The sequence below is a fragment of the Geotrypetes seraphini genome, chromosome 3 (assembly GCF_902459505.1).
Source record: "Geotrypetes seraphini chromosome 3, aGeoSer1.1, whole genome shotgun sequence".
Taxonomy (NCBI): domain Eukaryota; kingdom Metazoa; phylum Chordata; class Amphibia; order Gymnophiona; family Dermophiidae; genus Geotrypetes; species Geotrypetes seraphini.
This window is the reverse complement of record NC_047086.1, coordinates 399,531,907-399,556,477: the sequence shown is the minus strand read 5'-3', so window position 1 is coordinate 399,556,477 and position 24,571 is coordinate 399,531,907. Positions and strand designations below refer to the sequence as shown.

Genomic DNA, 24,571 nt, shown 5'->3' with positions numbered 1-24,571 from the left:
CCGTACAATAGAAAGTGCCAAGGGCAGATGGAGATGAGCATTATCTAAATACAAAAGGATATCGTCAGCAAACAGGTTAATGCGGCTCTCCCGATCCCCTATCCGGATACCCAAAAGAGTAGGATCCAATCTTAATTTGACCGCCAAGGGTTCAATAGCCAAAAGAAAAAGGAGCGGAGACAATGGGCACCCCTGATGCATACCCCTTTCCAGAGGAAAGGGAGAAGTAAGTTGGCCATTAACCAAAAGCCTAGCCTGAGCGGAGGAATAAAGGCTCTGCACCCAACCAGAAAAGACACCGCCCAAGCCATATTGCCCCATAACCCAAAAGAGATAGGACCAGGAGATGCTATTAAGAACATAAGAACATAAGATGTTGCCTCCGCTGGGGCAGACCAGAGGTCCATCTTGCCCAGCGGTCTGCACCCGCGGCGGCCCATCAGGCCTAATTGCCTGAACAGTGCCCCTGACTAACTTTGTAACTGCCACTAATCCTTTAATCCTATCCCTATAACCTACCTCTACTCCTATCTATACCCCTCAATCCCTTTGTCCTCCAGGTACCTATCCAAACCTTCTTTGAAGCCCTGTAGCGTGCGCCTGTTAATCACATCTTCCGGCAGCGCGTTCCATGTATCCACCACCCTCTGGGTGAAAAAGAACTTCCTGGCGTTTGTTCTAAACCTTCCCCCTTTCAATTTCTGTGAGTGTCCCCTTGTACTTGTGGTTCCCCATAATTTAAAAAATCTGTCCCTGTCTACTCTTTCTATGCCCTTCATGATCTTGAAGGTTTCTATCATGTCTCCCCTAAGTCTCCGCTTTTCCAGGGAGAAAAGCCCCAGCTTCTTCAATCTGTCAGTATATGAGAGGTCCTCCATACCCTTTATTAGCTTAGTTGCTCTTCTCTGGACTCTCTAAAGTACCGCCATGTCCTTCTTGAGGTACGGCGACCAGTACTGAACGCAGTACTCCAGGTGCGGGCGCACCATTGCACGGTACAGTGGCAGGATGACTTCCTTCGTCCTGGACGTGATACCCTTCTTAATGATGCCCAACATTTTGTTTGCCTTCCTTGAGGATGTGGCGCACTGCGCCGACGCCTTCAATGATGTGTCTACCATCACTCCCAGGTCTCTTTCAAGGGTACTCACCCCTAGCGGTGATCCCCCCCATTTTATAAGTGAACATCGGGTTCTTTTTCCCTATATGCATGACCTTGCATTTCCCTATGTTGAAGCTCATTTGCCACTCTTTGGCCCACTCTTCCAGCGCTGTCAGATCTTTTTGGAGATCTTTGCAGTCTTCCGTGTTTTCAACCCTGCTGTATAGTTTGGTGTCACCTGCAAATTTAATAACCTCACATTTTGTTCCTGCCTCCAGGTCGTTAATAAATATATTGAACAGGAGCGGTCCCAGCACCGACCCCTGCGGAACTCCGCTCATGACCCATTGCCAGTCCGAGTAATGGCCCTTTACTCCAACCCTCTGTTTCCTGTCCGCCAGCCAGTTTTTGATCCATCGGTGGACCTCCCCTTGCACCCCATGGTTCCATAGCTTTCTTAGCAGTCTTTCGTGTGGTACCTTGTCGAAGGCTTTTTGGAAGTCAAGGTAAATGATGTCTATAGATTCCCCTTTATCCACCTGGCTGTTTACCCCCTCAAAGAAGTATAATAAATTTGTGAGGCACGACCTGCCCTTGCAGAAGCCATGCTGGCTCAGCTTTAGCTGCCCATTGTTTTCGATGTGTTCCCAGATGCTGTCTTTAATCAGCGCTTCCATCATCTTTCCCGGGACCGAGGTCAAGCTCACCGGCCTGTAGTTTCCTGGGTCTCCCCTTGAGCCTTTCTTGAATATGGGCGTGACATTTGTTATTTTCCAGTCTTCTGGAATCTCTCCATTTTTTAAGGATAGGTTGCATATTTGTCGAAGTGGCTCAGCTATTTCGTTCCTTAGTTCCTTGAGTACTCTTGATGCCGTCCGGACCCGGCGATTTGTCGCTCTTTAGCCTGTCTATCTGCCTGAGGACATCCACCTTGCTCACCTCTAGTTGGACCAGATTCCCATCCTGATCTCCTTTTACGATCTCTTCTGGTTCCGGAATGTTGGTTGTGTCCTCCCTCGTGAAAACTGAACTGAAGAACTCATTTAACCTGTCAGCTATCTCCTTTTCCTCTTTTACCACTCCCTTTCTGTCTCCATCATCTAAGGGTCCCACTTCCTCCCTTGCTGGTTGCTTCCCCTTGACGTACCTGAAGAATGATTTGAAGTTTGTTGCTTCCCTCGCCAATCTCTCTTCATATTCTCTTTTTGCTTTCCTAACCGCTCGGTGACACTCCTTTTGGTGTTTTTTGTGCTCCTTTTGGTAGTCCTCTGACTGGTCCTTTTTCCATTTTTTTGAATGATACCTTCTTGTCACTTATCGCCTTTTTCACTGCATTTGTTATCCACACTGGGTTTTTTGCTCTATTTTTTTTGCACCCATTCCTGAACTTGGGGACGCACAGGTTTTGTGTTTCGTGCACCGTGCCCTTGAGTAAGGTCCAGGCTTTTTCTACGGACTCCATATTCCTTGCGGTGCCGTTGAGTTTCTTTCCCACCATTATTCTCATGGCATCATAATCCCCTTTTCTGAAGTTCAGTGCTGTCGTTGTAGTTCTTTTCACCTTTGATGGTCCAATTTCTAGCCTGTACTGGATCGTGTTGTGGTCGCTGTTTCCTAGTGGGGCTAGTACCGCCACCTCTTTAGTGGGTCCCCTTAATCCGGTGAAGATTAGGTCAAGAGTGGCATCTCCCCGTGTTGGTTCTGTGACCAGCTGTTCCATGAAACAATCCCTCGTGACCTCCAGGAATTTGGTCTCCCTCATACAGTTTGAGTGCCCTATACTCCAGTCTATTCCCGGGTAGTTGAAGTCCCCCATCACCACCACACTTCCGCTTTTGCATACCTGCCCCAGTTCAGCCTCCAGTTCCTGGTCGGTTTCTTCCTTTTGTCCAGGTGGGCGATAGTACAGACCCAATTTTGTGTCTGCTCCAGTTCCTCCAGATAGCTTAACCCATAGTGATTCCAAGTCATCCGCCCTTGCTGTTGTTTCCATCCTGATTGAAGGTATGGAATCCTTTATATATAGCGCTATTCCTCCACCCTTTTTGTGTGGCCTATCTCTCCTGTAGAGTTTGAACTCTGGTAAAGTTGCATCCCATTTGTTGTCATCAGTAAAGCCTTTTCCATGTCTAAACCCACAATAGCTGCGCGACTGCTGCCCCCCTGTCTAGAGTGAATAGCCATCAAAGCGCGGGTCAGGTTCATAGAGGCGTATCTACCCGGGACAAAGCCTGCCTGATCTGCGTGGATAAGAAGATGTAGAAAAGCATTCAAACGTGTTGCGAGTATGGCCGCCAACAGCTTAGCATCCTGATTAAGGAGCGAGATGGGCCTATAAGAGCCCACTTGAGCAGAGTCTTTGCCCGGCTTAGGCAATAAAATAATGTGAGCCATATTGTAACGATCCAATCCCCGCTGAAAATGTAACGTATTATATGCCGCACTCATGGAAGGTGAAATAACATCCGAGAGAATCTTGTAATATTCAGGCCCATAGCCATCAGGACCTGGACACTTCGTGAGCTTGAGCCCCTTGATACCGGCTACCTCCTCCAAACGCGTAATGGGGGCATTCAATACATTAAGCTGATCTGGCGAAAGCTTAGGTAAAACTATGTTCTGAAAAAATGCATCCCGGTCCTTCTCTGCAAAAGGTCTCTGAGCGTATAACTCGGAGTAATAGCGCACAAATTGTTGGTGGATAGCAGCTTCAGTCGTATGCCGTTGGCCTTGCTGATCCGTTTTAGCTGTAATCACCTGGCACTTACGGGAGGGACGGATCAGTCTAGCCAACAAACTGCCCGCCTTCCCCCTCCCCATCTATAAAGGCGATAACGACAGAAGTAAATATCCCATTCAGCCCGAGCGGTGAGGACAGCGTCTACACGCTGTTGGAGCTCCTGCAGCCTGGATTTATCCACTATCGTCAGTCTGCGCTGGTGTCGTCGACGGAGTTGCTGCAGCTCCCCAGACAATGTTTTCAGTTTCAGTTCCTGGCGTCGTTTCTGACTTGCCACATACGCAATAATAAAACCCCTCAGTACCGCTTTGGATGCCTCCCAAAAGAGACCCGGATCCATATCAGGAGTAAAATTAGTCTTGTAATAATCCAACCAACGATCTCGCAGGTACTGGTGGAAAGCTAAATCTTTGTACAAGTAACATAGGAAACGCCAGATCCATTCAGTAGGGTCTGCCACTATCTGGAGAGAGAGCAACACGGGAGAATGATCCAATAGGGGAACCTCAAGAATATTCACATCAGCCACTATAGGTAACAAAGAGGGGGAGACAAGAGAAAATAGTCCAATCGAGTATAGAGATTATGGGGATGAGAGAAAAATGTATAAGAACGTTCAGTCGGGTGCAACAGCCTCCATATATCCAACAACCCTAGTTGCTGAGTCAGAAAATTGATACCCTTGCTGCCATGATCCCGTGGAAAGCATTTTGGGAGAGCACAGTCCAAAGTGGGATCTGCGGTAATATTGAAATCCCCACCCAGAATCAATTGGTAGCCCGGGTACTATGTCAGCTGTGCCAGCAACCCCGAGAAGAAGCGGTGGGTATAGATATTCGGGGTGTACACATTACAGAGCAATAGCTTGTGTCCCTAAAGCTCCCCAAGGACCAATACATACCTGCCCACCCTATCCTGAACAACTTGTGCATGTGGAAAGGCAGCTGCCTATGAACCAGAATAGCTACTCCCCGATGACGGCCACTGCAAGAGGAGAAATACACCTCACTAAACTAAACTAAGCCTTAAGTTTATATACCGCATCATCTCCACGGAAGTGAAGCTCGACATGGTTTACAAAGCTTAAAAATATAAGAAGAGAGGGGAGAGAGAGTTTACAAGAGCATATGAAAAGAGGGGATGTAAGCAGGAGAAGAGATGTTATATGTTAGAGAAAAGCCAGGTTTTCAAATGTTTTCAGAACAGTTGGAGGGAGCCCAGGTTCCGCAGCGGGATAGTGAGATCGTTCCAAAGGCCCGTGATTTTGGAGAGGAGGGATCTTTCCAGTTTACCTACGTGGAGGATGCCATGTAGAGAGGGGAAGGATAGTTTATGTCTGTGGGCTGATCTGGTGGTAGCAGGCGTCAGGGCGAGGAAGGATAGAGGGATTAGGGGCGGAAGAATGCCATGAATTATCTTGAAAGCCTGGCAGGAGCATTTGAAGTGAATTCTGGAAAGTACTGGGAGCCAGTGAAGATTGGTAAGTAAAGGGGAGACGTGATCAAATTTGCGTTTAGCAAAAATCAGTTTGGCCGCAGTATTCTGGATGAGCTGGAGTCTGCGAAGACATTTTTTTGTTAGGCATAGATAAATGGCATTACAGTAATCCCTTCTCAATTTCTCGTGTTCTGCAATAGTGAGGTGTGTTTCTTGTAGGAAGGCTATATCAACATGTTCCTTGCGAAACCAAGTCAACACCTTTTTTCTTTTAATAGGTGAGCGAAGCCCGTCTACATTAAAGGTGGAAAGTTTCAATTTAACCATAGTCTAAGGGCCAGCAGGAGAAGAGAAAAAAACCCAGTCCCAGCAGTGTACGGAAAGAGACCCCCCAGCCAGGCCCCCCCCATGACAATCCAAAGGTCTCGGACTCCCCAATACAAGAAGCAGCACAATCTGCACCCTCGGTCCATCACTCACACTCCTAACATACATCCCCCCAATCAAACAACCCATGTCCCACAGCACCCGACTCATTCCCCCCCACCAGCTTCCAACCAATACCCCCTCCCAAAATCCCATCTACCTTGCAACCCCCGATCCACCCTTCAAACAGAAAAAACAGCTAGAACTCCCCAAGCCCCCCTCCCCTATCTAACAGAGGTACATGTAAGGTATCCAGGCTCGTCAGCCAACAAGTATACAGTCACCCGGAGAAAACCAACAGGAGAAACACAGGACAGTCACAACCCCTCATAGTGATAACAAATGAAATGCCCAGGAACCACTGGACCCAAGGGCTCGCAAACTGAAACCACTGTGAGAACCCCATCCAGTCTTGGTTGATAACAGTAGCTGGTAGGAAGAAGTCCAAGATAGAAAGCAGGAAATGCAGAACAGCAAAAAAGTCAAAAGGCAGTCTCACAAGCATCGCAGGGCCCCATAATTCAAACCATGTGGTGTCCATGAGTCCCCTAGCACCCAGAGCATACGGCGCCTCTCAGGGCCCCGGCAATTTGGCCAGGAAGGACTGAAGGTCCGTTGGAGAGTCCAAAGTAACAATCTCATTGTTAAGATGGATGCGAACTTTAGCAGGGTATTGTAGAGCAAATTTAACCCCCCTGGAGTGCAGCTGGGTACAATAGTGAGTCAGGGCCCTGCGGCATTCCGAGAGCTGAGCGGAGAAGTCCTGGAAAAGGAGAAGCTTGATGCCCTGATATTCCAAATTCTGACTTTGCCGGTAGGCATCCGGAATCCTTGCTTTAATAGCGTAGTTAAGGAAATGGGCTATCACCAGTCTCGGTCTAGCATCCGCCGCCCACGGAGCCCCAACACGGTGAGCACGCTCCACGCAGACGAGGCCCAAAGTAGACGCCAGCCCCAGAGTCTGCGGCAGCCAGGTTTCCAGCAAAGCGCTCAATTCCGCATCTTTTACCGTCTCCGGTAAGCTTATAAGGCGGAGATTGTTGCGATGGCTGCGGTTCTCCGCATCTTCTACCCTCTCCGCCAGAGTCCTCACCTGGGTCTCCAAAGCGGCGATCCGCTGAGCCGCCGTCTCTGTGCAATCCTCTTGTGCGGAGATGCGCTTCTCCGCTTGCTGTATGCGGGCGGCATGGCCTGCAATACTGTCCTTGACCTCCTCGAGCACGGCATGGAGTTTTGATAACTTTTCGTCAAGCAGGGCGGACAGATGCCGAACAGAGACCTGCATGTTGGCCTCGTGCGGGGACATACCGCCAGACTCCGGGGCAACAGCCACCATGAAGGTTGACTTGACGAGTTTGTCTTTCCCAGGCTGCTGTGCTTTCAAAGGCATAACTACCGGGCCGCAGCAAAAGAAACTACGGGAGACCCGTCAGAGGAGACCTGGACAATGTTAGCGTGAGAACCAGGTAAAAATGCAGCAAAGAAGCTGACGAGCTCTGCAGTATGAAGTAATTATCGGGAGGGAAGTCAGAGCCCGAGCAAAAGGCGTTCGATCAGAGCGATGTCACCACGTGACCTCCCTGACCAGAGGTTTAACTGGAGAATTAACAGATGGTTTATAAAAGGAATTATACGTGGCACCACTTATTTTACTAACACTCCTTTGGAACTTTTTTGTTTTCAGACCCTTCACTTCAGCGTGTATTTACATGGTGTCTCCTCTGAACATCTGGGGAATCTCCCTTGCACTGTTTTACATGGTGCTTTGAAGTGGGTTTGGAATTGGGTATGCCGCTTTCATGGTGTCTCGTCTCGGGTTTCTCCTTTAAACATAGAAACATAGAAAATGACGACAGAAAAGGGCCATGGCTCATCAAATCTGCCCACCTAACAGACCCACCCACCTAGGCTTATTTTCCTAGAGATCTCACTCCTAACATAAGAACATAAGAAATGCCTACGCCGGATCAGACCCTAGGTCCATCTATTCCGGCGACCCGCACACGCGGAGGCCAAGCCAGGTGCTCCCAGTTGGAGACCCTGGTTACCCGTATCCATCAATATGTTTTGCAAGGAGGTATACATCCAACTTACACTTGAAACCCAGAATGGTAGTCTCCGTAACCACCTCATCTGGGAGAGCATTCCAAGCGTCCACCACCCGCTGTGTGAAACAGAACTTCCTGACATTTGTCCTGAGCCTGCTGCCCCTCAGCTTTAGTCCGTGACCTCTTGTCCGTTTCACATTTGACAATGTGAACAACGATGATTCTTTCTCTATTTTGTCGAATCCTTTCATTATTTTAAAAGTCTCAATCATATCCCCTCGCAGTCTCCTCTTCTCAAGGGTGAACATAAGAACATAAGAAGTTGCCTCCACTGGGTCAGACCGAGGTCCATCTCGCCCAGCGGTCCGCTCCCGCGGCGGCCCATCAGGTCTGCGACCTGTGAAGTGGTTTCTGACCACTTTTATAACCTACCTCAAGTTCTATCTGTACCCCTCTATCCCTTTATCCTCCAGAAACCTATCCAAACCCTTCTTGAACCCCTGTACAGAGTTCTGGCCTATCACTTCCTCCGGAAGCGCGTTCCATGTGTCCACCACCCTCTGCGTAAAAAAGAATTTTCTAGCATTTGTTCTAAACCTGTCCCCTTTCAATTTCTCTGAGTGACCCCTAGTGCTTGTGGCTCCCCTCAGTTTGAAGAATCTGTCCTTATTTACTCTCTCTATGCCCTTAAGGATTTTGAAGGTTTCTATCATGTCCCCTCTAAGTCTCCTCTTCTCCAGGGAGAACAGCCCCAGCATTTTTAACCTGTCAGCGTATGGAAAATTTTCCATACCTTTTATCAGCTTAGTCGCACTCCTCTGCACTCCCTCGAGTACCGCCATGTCCTTCTTGAGGTACGGCGACCAGTATTGAACACAGTATTCCAGGTGCGGGCGCACCATTGCGCGATACAGCGGCATGATGACTTCCTTCGTCCGGGTTGTGATACCCTTTTTGATGATGCCCAGCATTCTGTTTGCTTTCTTTGAGGCTGTCACACATTGCGCCGATGGTTTCAGTGATGAGTCAACCATCACCCCCAAGTCCCTTTCCAGGTTACTCACCCCTAGCAGTGTTCCCCCCATTTTGTAGTTGAACATCGGGTTCTTTTTCCCTACATGCATGACCTTGCATTTCTCCACGTTAAAACTCATTTGCCACTTTTTTGCCCAGTCTTCCAGTCTCGTTAGGTCCTTTTGTAGGTCTTCACAGTCTTCCGTGTTTCTAACCCTGCTGCAGAGTTTGGTGTCATCAGCAAATTTGATAACCTCACATTTTGTCCCCGTTTCCAGATCGTTAATAAATATATTGAATAGTAGAGGTCCCAGCACCGACCCCTGCGGAACTCCGCTCGTGACCCATTGCCAATCTGAGTATTGGCCCTTGACTCCAACCCTCTGTTTCCTGCCCGCTAGCCAGTGTTTGATCCATCGGTTGATATCCCCTTGCACCCCGTGGTTCCACAGTTTTTTAAGTAGCCGTTCATGTGGTACCTTGTCGAAGGCTTTTTGAAAGTCAAGGTAAATGATGTCTATGGATTCACCCTTATCCATCTGACTGTTTATTCCCTCAAAGAAGTACAGCAAGTTCGTGAGGCATGACCTTCCCTTGCAGAAGCCATGCTGGCTCGCCTTCAGTTGTCCATTGTTTTCTATGTGTTCGCAGATTGTGTCCTTTACCATTGCTTCCAGGAACCGAGGTCAAGCTCACAGGCCTGTAGTTTCACGGGTCACCCCTTGATCCCTTCTTAAAGATGGGCGTGACATTTGCTATTTTCCAGTCCTCTGGGATCTCCCCAGTTTTTAGGGAGAGGTTACATATTTGGCGAAGTGTCTCTGCTATTTCGTTTCTCAGTTCTTTTAGTACCCTTGGGTGGATGCTGTCCGGGCCTGGTGATTTGTCGTTCTTTAGTCTGTCTATCTGTCTGAGGACATCCTCTTTGCTTACCTCTAGTTGTACCAGCCTTTCGTCGTGCTCTCCGTTTATAATCACCTCGGGTTCTGGGATATTGGATGTGTCCTCTCTGGTGAAGACTGACGAGAAGAATTTGTTTAACCTTTCAGCTATCTCTTTTTCCTCCTTTATCGCTCCTTTCCTGTCTCCGTCGTCCAGTGGTCCCACTTCCTCTCTGGCTGGTTGTTTCCCTTTCACATACCTGAAGAAGGGTTTGAAGTTTCTTGCTTCTCCTGCCAGTCTTTCCTCATATTCTCTCTTTGCCTTCCTGACCTCTCGATGACATTCTTTCTGGTATCTTTTGTGCTCTTCCTGGTTTTCCTTTGTTGGATCCTTTTTCCATTTCTTGAAGGATGATTTCTTGTCACTTATCGCCTTTTTAACTGCAGATGTTATCCATGCTGGGTTTCTAGTTCAATTTTTTTTGCACCCTTTCCTAAACCTTGGGACGCACAGGTCTTGTGCCTCGAGCACTGTGCCTTTAAGCAGTGTCCAGGCTTCCTTTACGGTCTTCACCTTCCCTGAGTTGCTGTTGAGCTTTTTTCCTAGCATTTTCCTCATGTCCTTGTAGTTTCCCTTTCTGAAGTTGAGTGCTGTCGTTTTGGTTCTTTTCACCTTTGATGTTCCCATGTTTAATTTGTACTGGATCATGTTGTGATCACTGTTCCCTAATGGTGCTATTACCACCACTTCCTTTGCGGGTCCTTCTAGCCCGTTGAGGATTAGGTCTAGCGTGGCATCCCCTCGCGTTGGTTCCGTGACCAGCTGCTCCATGAAACAGTCCCTTATCGTCTCTAGGAATTTAGTTTCTCTCGTGCAATTTGAGTGCCCAATGTCCCAGTCTATTCCCGGATAGTTGAAATCCCCCATAACCACCACCCTTCCACTTTTGCACTCCTGCCTCAGTTCGGCCTCCAGTTCCAGGTCGTTTGCTTCTGACTGTCCTGGTGGGCGATAGTACAATCCCAATTTGATGTCAGCTCCTTCCCCTCCTGTCAGCTTAACCCATAGTGACTCCAGACTGTCCGCCCTTATTGTTGTTTCTGTTCTGGATGAAGGAATGGAGTCCTTTATATACAGTGCTATTCCTCCCCCCTTTTTGTGTGCTCTGTCCTTCCTGTAGAGTTTATACCCTGGAAGGGCCACATCCCATTTGTTGTCCTCTGTCCACCATGTCTCTGTGATTCCTATTATGTCTATGTCCTTATTTCTGGCTATAACTTCTAGCTCCCCCATTTTAGTTCTTAGGCTTCTAGCATTTGTATATAGGCAATTTAAGTCCCAGTTTGTTACCTTTTCTTTTGGATCTACTCTTGATTTGTTGCTCCTGCTGGTCTCCTCACGTGTTGCCTCCTGTGGTGTGTCTATCCCGTCCTCTGCCCGCTTTTTTGTTCTTTGATAGCCCTCTGGGTCCTGCTGTTTCCTCCTTGTCTTACTCTTTATTTCTAGTTGCCTCTCGGGTCCCTGTGCTGCATCTTTGGGTTTATGTCCATAAAGTGTCCATTTTGTCTCTAGTCCACTATCGCCATTTTCTGTTTCAGTATCCTTGCTTGATACTGTGGTCCGATGTGTCGAGGTCAGATCGACTATCGGCTTTCCCCTTATCAGTTTAAATTCATGTCTATGCAGGTCTGGATGTTACGTGCCAGCATCCTCGTCCCAGCCGTGCTCAAATGCAGTCCGTCTCTCCTATAGAGCTTGTTTTTCCCCAGGAAGGTTGACCAGTTCCGTACAAAGAGGAAACCCTCCTCGTCACACCATCGCCTCAGCCATCCATTTGTTGCTTGCAGCTCGGTCTGCAGAACAGTCCCAGTCTTCCTAATCGTTCTTTGTAGCTCAAATTTTCCATACCTTTTACTAGTTTTGTGGCTCGCCTCTGCACCCTTTCCAGCAGGGCTATATCCTTTTTTAGGTAAGGAGACCAGGGTTGGACACAGTACTCCAAGTGTGGTCTAACCATTGCTCTGTAAAGTGGCATTATAACGTCCACCGATCTACTTGTGATCCCCTTCTTTATTATGCCCAACATTCTGTTTGCTTTCTTCGCCGCTGCCGCGCATTGAGTCGACAGCTTCTGGTTTCTGTCTATCAGTACCCCCAGGTCTCTTTCTTGTTCAGTTTTGGCCAATGTTACACCTAACATTTTGTATTCATGTTCCTTATTTTTCTTGCCCAGGTGCATCACCTTGCATTTGTCTATGTTAAACTTCATCTGCCACTTGTCCGCCCATTTCTCCAGTTGGTCTAGATCCTTCTGGAGATCTTCAATATCTTTTTGTGACCCAACTGCCCAACATAGTTTTGTGTCGTCTGCAAACTTGATTATATTACTTGTTGTCTCCTCTTCAAGGTCATTTATGAAGATATTAAATAAGATAGGCCCAAGAACCGAGCCTTGGGGCACTCCGCTAGTCACCTTCCCCCAGTCCGAGAATACCCCATTTATGCTTACCCTCTGCAATCTATTTTCTAGCCATTTGCCTATCCATCTAAGTACATCCCCTTCAATTCCGTGACTTAGTAGTTTCCTCATAAGCCTTGTGTGTGGGACCTTGTCGAATGCTTTCTGGAAGTCCAAGTAAATTATATCCACCGGGTCTCTGCCATCGATTAGTTTGTTCACCTTTTCGACAAATTGAAGTAAATTCGTCAAACATGACTTCCCCTTCCTAAAGCCATGTTGACTAGCTCTCATCAGGTCGTGATTTTCCAGGTGTTGCACTATGCTATCCTTGATCAGTGCTTCAACCATCTTCCCAGGAACCGACGTTAGACTCACAGGTCTGTAATTGCCTGGTTCTCCTCTGGATCCTTTTTTGAAAATTGGGATAACATTTGCTATTTTCCAGTCATCTGGTATTTGCCCGGTTCTAATTGACATGTTAGCTAGGATTTGTAAAATCTCTCCAATTTCCATCTTAAGCTCCTTTAATACTCTTGGGTGAATTCCATCTGGTCCAGGGGATTTGTCACTTTTTAATTTGTCGATCTGATAGTATATCATGTCCAATTCCACATTCACTGAGGTGAGGCTATCCTCTATGTCACCCTTGAATACCCTCCTTGTTTCCGGCATTGTTGTTGTGTCTTCATTAGTAAAGACGGAGGCAAAGAATGAATTTAGCCTATCTGCAATCTGTTTGTCTTCTTTAATGCACCCTTTCATTTCTTGGTCGTCGAGAGGGCCTACTGCCCCTCTTGCTGGTTTTTTCCCTTTTATATATCTAACGACCCTACTCCTTAACTCCACCCCCTTAGGGATCCCATATGGGCATCCCATTTACTCTTAAAATCCGGCACACTGTTGGCCTTGATCACCTGCAATGGAAGCCCGTTCCAATGATCAACCACTCTTTCTTACCTGTTCATCTCAACCCTTCCTTTCTTCCTGGTATGGATACTGCTGCTTTTCTCCGTTGGGAAGCGTGGGGGATTCATTATTTGTTTCATCTTGTGTCAGATGATAGGATCATTAAATCTTTTACCCAATTACAAAATGAGTTTGGCTTACCTTCTATGATGGGTTTGCATATTTTCAAATTCGACATCGACATTACCTCCAATCTTTGCCATTGGGAGATCGGGCTGCGGGTCAGTATGACTTGTTGTCCACGGCTTATACGATTGGTGCTCAACAATTGGCCCAACTGAAGTTTCATCACCGTCACTTGAAGGATGAATCCCCTTTGCGTGATCATCATAAGCTCCAGGATGCTTGGACCCGTGATTTACAAATTTTGTTACCTGAGTATGTGATCTCAATAGCTATCAAGAAATTAACTGTTTATCGGAAATATATGACCTTTTGGGAACAACACTATAAATTGGTGTTATGTCTCTATATTTCTCCTAAAAGAGCGTTTTTGGCTTGTTTAGGGCATCGGCTCAGTGCCCTCGCTGTTCCTTCCTGGAAGCGAGTTTAGGTCATATGTTGTGGTCTTGCCTTTTGGTTGCGGCTTTTTGGGACTGCATCTTCACCTTTATAGAACATATTTGGAAGATAAAAATAGGTTGTTCTCCTTTACTACTTTTTGGTATTCTTCCTAGTTACCATCCTCGGCAGAGGGGTACTTCTACCTTTCTTAAATGAACACTGGCGATTGCGTTAAAGTGCATTCTCCTGAAGTGGTTGGATGGAGAAACTCCAGATCTCTTCTTGTGGAGGACTCGAGTGATTTCCTTTCTGATGTGGGAACGCAGAGACATTGTAGAGATCTCCTCCCCTCGGGAGCGTTTCTTTCAAAAGGCGTAGGAGCCATTTTGGAACACTATGACTTCTTTGGCAAGGAGTCGTCTTTTGAACTCTTGATGTTATCTTTTTATTTGTAAGTTTGTTATGCTGTATTGCGAATGACCCTGGTTGGGAGGGAGAGGAATGGGTTTGGGGGGTGGGAGGAAGGGGGAGACTTGTTTCTATATGAAAATCTTGGAAATGTTTGTATTGTTTTTCATTCTTGTCTATAATAAAAATCATTTGAACATAAAAGAAATTATAGTGGCTTGGAACAGGTATTCTGTTCTTTTCTGCCATCCTTTCTCTGTTCTGCCCTACCTGTCTGATCTTAGCACTGGGAACAGAGTTAATGGGCAGTTTCCTTGGCTTAGCAATAGGCACATTTGCTTTAGTGGCAGGGTTTAAAGCAGATTTTGAACCAGTGACAGGGGCTTCCCTGTCACACTATGTATAGATGTTCCTGGTGTCCATGTACATACTTCGATGTTTATACACCGATGTCCATAGTGCTGATGTTCATACAGCTGATATCCATGGGTGCCGATGTCCATGCGTCAATGTCTATAATGTCGATGTTCATGCCGTTGGTGTCCATACACATGTTGCAGATGTTCATATTATCGATGTCCATGCATCAATGTTCATGCTGCTGCTGTTCATGCATCAGGGTTCATGCTGTTAATGTAGATACACCTCTGTCAAGACATTCCTGTCTATCCGAGAGTACCGATGCAGCTTGCCTCCAAATCCTGAGGTACATCATCATCGATGTCATCCTCGTTGAGGAGCACTGCAGCATTATACCATCTACACCGTCGGTATTGGTGCCTGATTTGAAAGCTATGCTCGAGGATGTCTTTCGCAGAGGGGTTGGTAACATGCTGGCCAAATTTAATCCCACATCGACACCTCTGTCTGTAGACCAGTCTGAGCATCGCTCTGCTCCATTGGAAGGTGTCAAATCATCGAGGTTGTCTCGACGTCGTTCCTCCTCCTCCTCGAATCACAACTTTCATTTCACAACTGGTAACAGTGCTTCTGTTGCTCATGACAGTAAACATCATCACCTATATAATATTTTATATCCATTTCCATATTAATTTTTTATTCTTCTCCATTGGACTGTTTAAAAAAACCCCAAATTAAATAAATCATACAATCACATGATGCATGAGCTCTATCTTCATACTGCTTTCTCATTTTTAATTCCATAAGGAATTCTTCTGGATGTATACCCTGTAAAGTTGACAGATCTACATTGGGATTTTACAAGGTTTGTTTTCAGCCACTGTGTGACTTATTCGTACTGTCATGGGCTGTACAGAGATCTCTGAATCTCCGGGGAATCCAGCAAACTATGGATCCTACTCCCTTCAGTTTCGGCTTCCACATCAGCTCAAACCAAGTCAGTATCTTCTGGTAAGAAATTGACATCATCACACTGATGTCGCCCGATGTATTGATGTTCAAGTTGGTGTCACCGTCTCAATCAGGCTTTACTTTCACCAATACAAATAACTGGAATTCAAAAACTGAAAATAAATAATACACAAAACCAAATGAAACAAATCAAAAACTACATATAACATAGAACAACCCAAGTCCTGCTTCTTCAGGAGGAAGACGTTATCTTTCTTCAAAGCTGGACAGCGTAACTAATTGATGAACAATGGGAAATCAGATGTCAAAAAACCCACACATGTCTTCCTGGACTCGGAGCGCCCACAGAACCTACATCATCCTGCCATTAAACTAACTACCTACAAACAGCCATCTTCGACTCCTCCCCTCCATTTGTCGGATTCTGGTATCAAACTCACTTCTATTAGAGTTGTTTTTTACTACTATTACTGCCTCTTTTCAGCCAGTGGATGATACATCTATTTCTGCTCATCTTTGCATACCTAGATTTATGTAAACTCTTTTTAATGTGCAACCACTTTCAGTGGTATGACATCTCAAGATGGTTCCTGTCCACTTATGGAAGTTTTATTTGAATCAATGTCTTACATTTTTTCTTCCTTCAAAAGTCCTTTTTTCTCATATCTCTTGCACTCCTGTCAAACGAGTGAATGGACTTGAGCCATGAGTAACAAATCCACATTTTTACAGCGTGTCTTACATGGCAACATTGTGCTTTGCACTTATTCAAAGTTCTTATCACTGCTTGTCACTGATTTCAAACTTCTCATATATTGCTGATTTTTATTAAACTAAACTAAGCCTTAAGTTTGTATACTGCATCATCTCCATAAAGATAGAGCTCGGCACGGTTTACAGGTAAATTCAATAAATGAGGGAAGGACATAATAAGAGGATAGCTAGCTTTACATTTTAAATAGATAGCTTTATGTTTTGGAGAAAAGCCAGGTTTTCAGATGCTTTTGGAATAATTGGAATGAGCCTAGGTTCAGCAGCGGGGCAGGGAGGTTGTTCCAAAGCTCTGTGAATTTGAAGAAAAGGGATTTCCCTAATTTACTTGCATACATGACGCCTTTTAATGAGGGGAAAGATAGTTTGAGTTTGTGGGTGGATCTGGTAGTGTCAGGTCTCGAGGAATTCCAGGATAGTGGAATTAGGGGAGGAATGTACTATGTATTCTTTCCTTCTCTTATTCTCTAGGAGAATCTACTTTTCCTATTATTGCCTGCATTCAAGCATTAGCTGCTTCTTTGCAGGAGACTGTATCACACAGATTATTTATACAATTTTTTTGCCTTTTTCGGCATTAACATGTTGGGGCGTCCTGTTTCCAGGGGACTAATATTCAACAAGTTAGCTGCATGCACCTTGTTTGTTATATTTCAGCTGGGCTGTTCTTACTCAGTAGAGTTCCAGCTCTTCAAAGGTTCCAGTTTGGCAGCTTCAGTGTTTTTTTCTCAATCTATTTCGATTCAGAATAGATGAAGCCGCTTTTATTTTCTCCTCGGTTCATTTCTTTCCCCTTTCTTTATTGTCTGAAACTTTGTCCAGACGATATAGGCCTTTCGTTCTCTCAGGTTTTTAAAATTGTTTTTTCTTCAAAGCCAACAGTCCCACCATCCCATTCGGGTTAGCTTGGAGGTCACCATCAGTGAGAATATGCTGCCTGCTTACCGTAACAGGTGTTATCCAGGGATAGCAGGCAGATATTCTCACAACTCACCCACCTCCCCTGGTTGGCTTCTTAGCTGACTATCTAAACTGAGGAGGTGCATGCCCTGGGTTGGGCGGGAAGACACTTGCACATGCACAGTGCGGTCAGTCACGTACTTTCTAAAGTTCTTCAAGCAAGAATGCTTGTGCAGCTGTCCACATCGGGGCTGCTTGGACGATGTCACCCATGCGTGAGAATATCTGCCTGCTGTCCCTGGATAACACCTGTTACAGAAAGAAACTGTGCTTTCCATGCTACTGATCCAGAGATCATGGCTCGCCCCATGACTTTCTCAATAACTGTCTATGGACTTTCCCTCCAGGAAATTGTCCAAACCCTTCTTAAAACCAGCTATGCTATTCACTCTTATACAACCTCTGGCAATGCGTTCCAGAGCTTAACTATTCTCTTGAGTGAAAAAAAATTTTCTCCTATTGGATTTAAAAGTATTTCCCTTTAACTTCATCAAGTGTCCCCTAGTCTTTGTAATTTTTTACATATTTATTCTGCAAGATGAAGTATGGGATCTGAGTGTCCTGTTGTTTATTTGAGCGCTGGTCACTATCATGTTCTGTAACTGCTTGTTGTTATTCTATTGTATATGTACTGTTGTTTTATTATTCAAGGAGGGATGTGATTTTCTCTTACAGCCCCTCAAATTTGGAATTCGCTCCCGATCAACATAAGAGAAGAAAAATTACTCAGCAAATTTAAAAGTCTCTTAAAAAGTTGGCTTTTTAAGGACACTTTTAACTGATTCATTTAAATTTTAGGATTTTACATTGGACTAGGAAAACTGGCAAGTAAAAATTAAGTGGGTAACGTTCCCCAACCTCTTGTTTCATTACCTATCCCTTTTTATTTGTTTTTGGATTGTATTTAAGCCACTTTTTTTTTCACCTCCCTTTCTCAATATGCAGTATTTTATCATAATCCGTATTAATTGTCCCGTTTCTTTGATTTTTATTTTAACCTAATTTTTAACTAAATGTAAATCGCACTGGATTTGGATTTTGCAATTAAATCAAATATTTTAAATAAACTTGAAACTTGATATGTATTTGTTGTGATCTGTTTTGTATAAAGCGGGATACAAATAAATAAACTTGTGACTTGGATTGGCCTCCATGAAGATGGGATAATGGGCTGTATGGATCATTGGTCTGACCCAGTAAGACTATTCTTATGTTCTTATTCTAAGTAGTGTTTCTGCACCAGGCCCTGTAGATGATGCCATCCATGTGAAAATTATTTGGCATGCTTGTTGTAGAACTGGTTATTCAATACATTGGCATTTCGATTCTGGTCAGCATTGAAAATCTGTATTCAGCACTGACTAGCAATGCTATCTAGATAGCAGTAATAGTAAATCCATTTTGTGGCTCTAATTTTATCCACATAAGAATTGCTGCTGCTGGGTCAGACCAGTTGTCCATCGTGCCCAGTAGTCTGCTCACATAGCAGCCCTTAGGTCAAAGACCAGTGCTCTAAATGAGTCCAGCCTCACCTGTGTACGTTCTGGTTCAGCAGGAACTTGTCTAACTTTGTCTTGAATCCCTGGAGGGTGTTTTCCCCTACAACAGACTCCGGAAGAGAGTTCCAGTTTTCCACTACTCTCTGGGTGAAGAAGAACTTCTATCCCCCTTCAACCTTAGAGAGTGCCCACTCGTTCTCCCTACCCTGGAGAGGGTGAACAAACTGGCTTTATGTACCCTTCAGTATCTTGAATGTTTCGATCATGTCCCCTCTCCTTCTCCTCTTTTCAAGGGAGAAGAGGCCCAGTTTCTCTAATCTGTCACTATATGGCAACTGCTCCAGCCCCTTAACCATTTTAGTCGCTCTTCTCTGGACCCTTTTGAGTAGTACTGTGTTCTTCTTCATGCACGGCGACCGGCACTGGAAGCACTCCAGGTGAGGGCCCGCCATTTAGTGAACTGTACATCTTTACTAAATGCCTAACTTCTGATCCCACCTTCACTCTGCTCTTGGATAGTGCTGAGATGGTCTGCAATGTTTTTGGCAGCATTATCCTCCTAATTCTATAAACTTATGCATCTAGTTTTACACTTAGCGTAATTGCTGATATAGAATTTATTTTTAGTATGTTTTATCCCAGCACCTAACTTCAGGTGTCCTTTTAAGAACTACTCCCTATCTGGATAGCACTGGCATGCAGTGAGGGTTTTCAGGGGATTCAGTGAATCTCCAGCTCTGCTTTTTTATTTTTTTGATTGCTTTCTGCTTGATTCAGTTTGATTTGTTGAGTAGGCAGCCAGTTCAACCAGTTAAACTGCATCAAACAAAAAGTACCCCCCTCCAAAAAGAAAAAAAATAATATAAGGTCTTTTAGGCTGGATATTCTTTGAACCCCCTGAAATCCCTGACAGTACTGATTTGACTTTGATTGGCTGAGCAGCATCTGCCTGTGGCCTGCTCAACCAATAAAGTTCAGAGTAGTGTCCTCAGGGCCTTTAGGGAGTGGGGCAAATCCCCTGAAGGCCCTGACCACACGCCTCTGCTGGCTAGTGCTGCTGAGTAATATCAAATAGTCTCAACTAAGCTGTTTATGCAGAGAATGGCAGTCGTCCAGATAATTTGGAATACTGTATTTTGTTCCTTGTTTGTTGAAGACAGCTAAAGAGTTCCACTTAATTTATTATTCAGTTTGGTTCTCTTTGAGAAAGTGAAATTGCTTGCCTGGAGCAGGTATTCTCTGAAGACAGCAATTTATGTTACACTCACCCACCTTTGTCTCTTTAGACCCCTGCCCACACTTTTTGGGCTTACGAGCTACTTTTAAAATGACCAAGTCAAAATGAGCTACAAACAATAAAATAAAAAAAACCAAACACAAAGCACACTGAAAGGCAGAGAAAATGTTAATTATCATTCATATTCCAGGGTATTTTCAAAGAGGTCAATGCAGATGACTCTATGCAATGTCACCTCAGTAACAACTATACAAAAATAGACAAATATATCCCCTCCATTTTTACTAAACTGCGATAGCAGTTTTTAGCGCAGGGAGCTGCGCTGAATGCCTTGCGCTGCTCTCGACGCTCATGAGCTTCCTGCAATAAAAACGCTGTTGCGGTTTAGTAAAAGGGAGTCATAGTGCAAAATATAGACAGCAGATATAAATTCTAAAAACGGACACATTTTGATCACTAAATTGAAAATAAAATCATTTTTCCTACCTTTGTTGTCTGGTGATTTCATGAGTCTCTGGTTGCACTTTATTCTGACTGTGCATCCTATATTTCTTCCCTTTCAGCCTCCTGTATGCTTCCTCTCCTCCAGACTAAAGAATGGTTGTTACCCGCGGGTAGCCGTGGGTAACCTGCTGAAACGGTGAAAAAAAAGGTCACCACGAGTACGGGGACAAGGCCATTCACCGCCCCGTGGAGCAGTGAATGGTCTTGTTTCCACAGTTAAAGTATGAGCACGTGCGGTGAATGAGTGTGCGGTTTGTCAGCCCCCTCTCTCCCGCTGGCCGGCCAGCCGAGCATCTCCCTCCCTCCCTTTCCCTTACCTTCTCTTTGTGGCGATTTCTATAAGGCTATGCATTGTATTGCAGCCGGAGCCTTGAAGTCGTGTTGCGTGTGGCTGCTGGAAAAGACTCCAACTTCCTGTTTCCGGATGCATCAGAGGAGACTTTTCCAGCAGTCAACGTGATACGACTCAAGGCTCTGGCTGCAATACAACGCATAACCTTATGGAAATCGCCATGAAGAGAAGGTAAGGGGAAGAGAGGGAGGGAGATGCATGGCTGGCCGGTGGGAAGGAGTTGCTAGACCACGCGAAGGGTGCTGGGGGTGGGGGTATGGAGAGGAGAAGATGCTGAAGCAGCCTGAATGGAACTGGGGATGAAAGGGGAGAAGACACTGGGGAATGGGAAAGAGAGAGTAGGGAGAAGATGCTGGAAAATGGGGAAGAGAGAGTAGGGAGAATATGCTGGGAAATGGGGACGAGAGAGTGGGGAGAAGACGCTGGGAAATGGTGAAGAGACAGTGGGGAGAAGATGCTGGGAAATAGGGAAGAGACTGGGGAGAAGATGCTGGGAAATGGGGAAGAGAGAATAGGGAGAAGACGCTGGGAAATGGGGAAGAGAGAGTGGGGAGAAGACGCTGGAAAATGGAGAAGAGAGTGGGGAGAAGACGCTGGGAAAGAGAGAGTGGGAAGAAAATGCTGGGAAAGAGGATAGATTAAGAATATTTGAATCGCTATCCCCTTTTAACTCTTCCCTATCAATCTCCCCTGCCTTTTCTCCTTACCTCCCCACCTCCCTTCCCCAATCCCATCCACTTTGGTTAACTCCTTCTACTTAAAGAACAATCTTTTCTCTAGATTTGTGGGGACGGAGTAGTGATGAGGACCGAGCTTGCGGGGACGGGACAGTGACGGGGACCAAGCCCACGGGGACGGGATGGTGATGGGGGTGAGCTCGTTGGAACGGGGCGGAGACAGGGACAAATTTTTTCCCCATGTCATTCTCTACTCCAGACCTCATTCTCTTCCCCGACTTTTTCTTTCTTTTTCCCTGCCCCCTTCTTTCTTTCTGTCTCCCTTTCTTTCTTTCTCTCTCTCCATGCCCCCTTTCTTTCTGTCTCCCTGCCTGCCCCCTTTCTTTTTGTCTCCCTGCCTGCCCCCTTTCTTTCTCCCTGCCCTCCCCCAAGCTACTAGATGTGCTGCCGCTGCCATTAGAGAACAGGCCCCCAAGCCACTAGGTTTGTCGCCGCCATCATCAGGGAACAGTTCCCCAAGCCACCGACGCCCCAAGCTCTCCCTGCAGAAGGGTCGTGCTGACCAGCATTCCGCTCCCTGATGTTAATTCTGACGTCAGAGAGGAAGTTCCGGGCCAACCAGGCAGCGATTGGCTGGCCCAGAACTTCCTCTCCGACATCAGAATTGACGACGGGGAGAGGAATGCTGGTCGGTCCGACGCTTCTATAGGGAGAGCTTGGGACGTCGGTGGTGGACGTCAGGGAGAGGAAGGATGATTGGCCCAGTAGATCGGGACGACAACACAAGTCTATCGCAATCAACTCAAGTTGCGTTACCGGTCAATCGCGATCGACGTATTGGGCACCCCTGCTTTAGAGTTGTTTTCTACACGATCAAAGAATTGTTAGGCTCTGCTGGGCTGCTGTAATTTGGAAGCTGCCATGGATGCACAGTGTGTTCCTTTTTCAGAAATCTCTGGAAGGCAAACATACCCTTTTGCTGATAGCAGTAATATGACACACTTGTGTGATTGACAACATCTATTTTCAAAGACCACTTGTGACAGAAAAATAACTTTATTATTATTAGGTTCTTTACAGTTGAATTACTGAACATCTTATCCAAAGTTTCTCAGTTTGCTAGGATCTGATTGAGCCTTATAAGTTTCTTTATCATTCATTTTAGGTGCTAGAGTGAGCATAGAGGGAGCTGTTGAGTTAAAGAAGATTGATACAATTGACCTTTCTAAACTTCAGTGTTTTGAAGAAATGATGGCAGCATCTTCTAATCCTGACATGGTTCACCAGTTAGAAGATGTGCTTATGATCTGGTATAAACAGATTGAAAAGGTAAATAGAATAAAATATGATTTTTACCTGGGTATTCTGCTTTTTTAAAATTTTCCTCAGCCTGACTGAAAGTACTGTATATCTAGACTTTCATACTATGCATACATTTAGCTAGGTTGAAAAAAGGGGATTGTGGCTGTGTATTTAGGATAAGGGAGGAAAACAATTCACATATTTTCAAATGGCCAGGTATTCCTTTACCCTCTCTACCCTCCCTCCCCACCCACAAACACATGCTTTTAGTATGTACTTACAGTTAATTTTAATTAATTGTAATGAATAGATACCATCGTTTCAGTATAAATATAAGACAAATGAAGGGATGGGAGGGGGGAATTCTAAAATTTATTAAATGTTTGGTTCAATAGAAATGAATATTTTATAGGAGATATTTGAGTGCATATGTTATGGTAGGGGTGGGAGGGAAGGGGTTTAATCTATATATATAAAATCGGAGGTATGTATGTATGTGTGTATGTGCCGCGATCACGCAAAAACGGCTTGACCGATTTGAACGAAACTTGGTATGCAGATCCCTCACTACCTGGGATGATATGTTCTGGGGGTCTCGCGGCCCACCTTCACACATGGGCGGAGCTACAAACAGAAAATCAGATTTCACCCATTCATGTCAATGGAAAAAATGTAAAAAGCTGCCAACGCAAAAACGGCTTGCCCGATTTGAACGAAACTTGGTATGCTGATCCCTCACTACCTGGGGTGATATGTTCTGTGGGTCTCGCGGCCCACCTGCACACGTGGGCGGAGCTACAAACAGAAAATCTGATTTCACCCATTCACGTCAATGGAAAAAATGTAAAAAGCTGTGGGACCGATTTGAACGAAACTTGGTATGCAGATCCCTCACTACCTGGGGTGATATGTTCTGGGAGTTTCGCTGCCCACCTGCACACGTGGGCGGAGCTACAAACAGAAAATCAGATTTCACCCATTCAAGTCAATGGAAAAAATGTAAAAAGCTGTGGGACCGATTTGAACGAAACTTGGTATGCAGATCCCTCACTACCTGGGGTGATATGTTCTGGGGGTTTCGCGGCCCACCTGCACACGTGGGCGGAGCTACAAACAGAAAATCTGATTTCACCCATTCAAGTCAATGGAAAAAATGTAAAAAGCTGTGGGACCGATTTGAACGAAACTTGGTATGCAGATCCCTCACTACCTGGGGTGATATGTTCTGGGGGTCTCGCGGCCCACCTGCACACATGGGCGGAGCTACAAACAGAAAATCTGATTTCACCCATTCAACTCAATGGGAACAATGTAAAAAGCTGTGGGACCGATTTGAACGAAACTTGATATGCAGATCCCTCACTACCTGGGGTGATATGTTCTGGGGGTCTCGCGGCCCACCTGCACACATGGGCGGAGCTACAAACAGAAAATCAGATTTCACCCATTCAACTCAATGGGAACAATGTAAAAAGCTGTGGGACCGATTTGAACGAAACTTGATATGCAGATCCCTCACTACCTGGGGTGATATGTTCTGGGGGTCTCGCGGCCCACCTGCACACGTGGGCGGAGCTACAAACATAAAATCATATTTCACCCATTCATGTCAATGGAAAAAATGTAAAAAGCTGTGGGATCTCCAGTTATTTTACTTAGCAACCTTGACCCACCAAAACTTTGCAATGGCACAAGGCTTTGTGTAAAGAGGTTACTGTCCAATGTAATTGAAGCGACTATCTTAACCGGAAAGGGACAAGGTGAAACCGTATTTATCCCGCGGATACCACTTATTCCAACAGATCTTCCTTTTCAGTTTAAGAGATTGCAAATTCCAGTGAGACTTGCATTCTCTATCACAATCAACAAATCACAAGGACAGACTATTACATACTGTGGAGTGGATTTAAGATCCCCCTGTTTTTCCCATGGACAACTCTATGTTGCTT

General features: G+C 45.4%; 1 protein-coding gene across 1 annotated transcript in view; it reads left to right on the top strand.

Annotated features, from left to right (window-relative positions):
* DNAH8 (dynein axonemal heavy chain 8) overlaps positions 1-24,571 on the top strand; it is a 1,666,792-nt gene that overhangs the window by 296,991 nt on the left and 1,345,230 nt on the right. Inside the window, 1 exon segment of the mRNA XM_033937418.1 lies at positions 22,486-22,649. Coding sequence (XP_033793309.1) covers positions 22,486-22,649 — 164 coding nt within the window.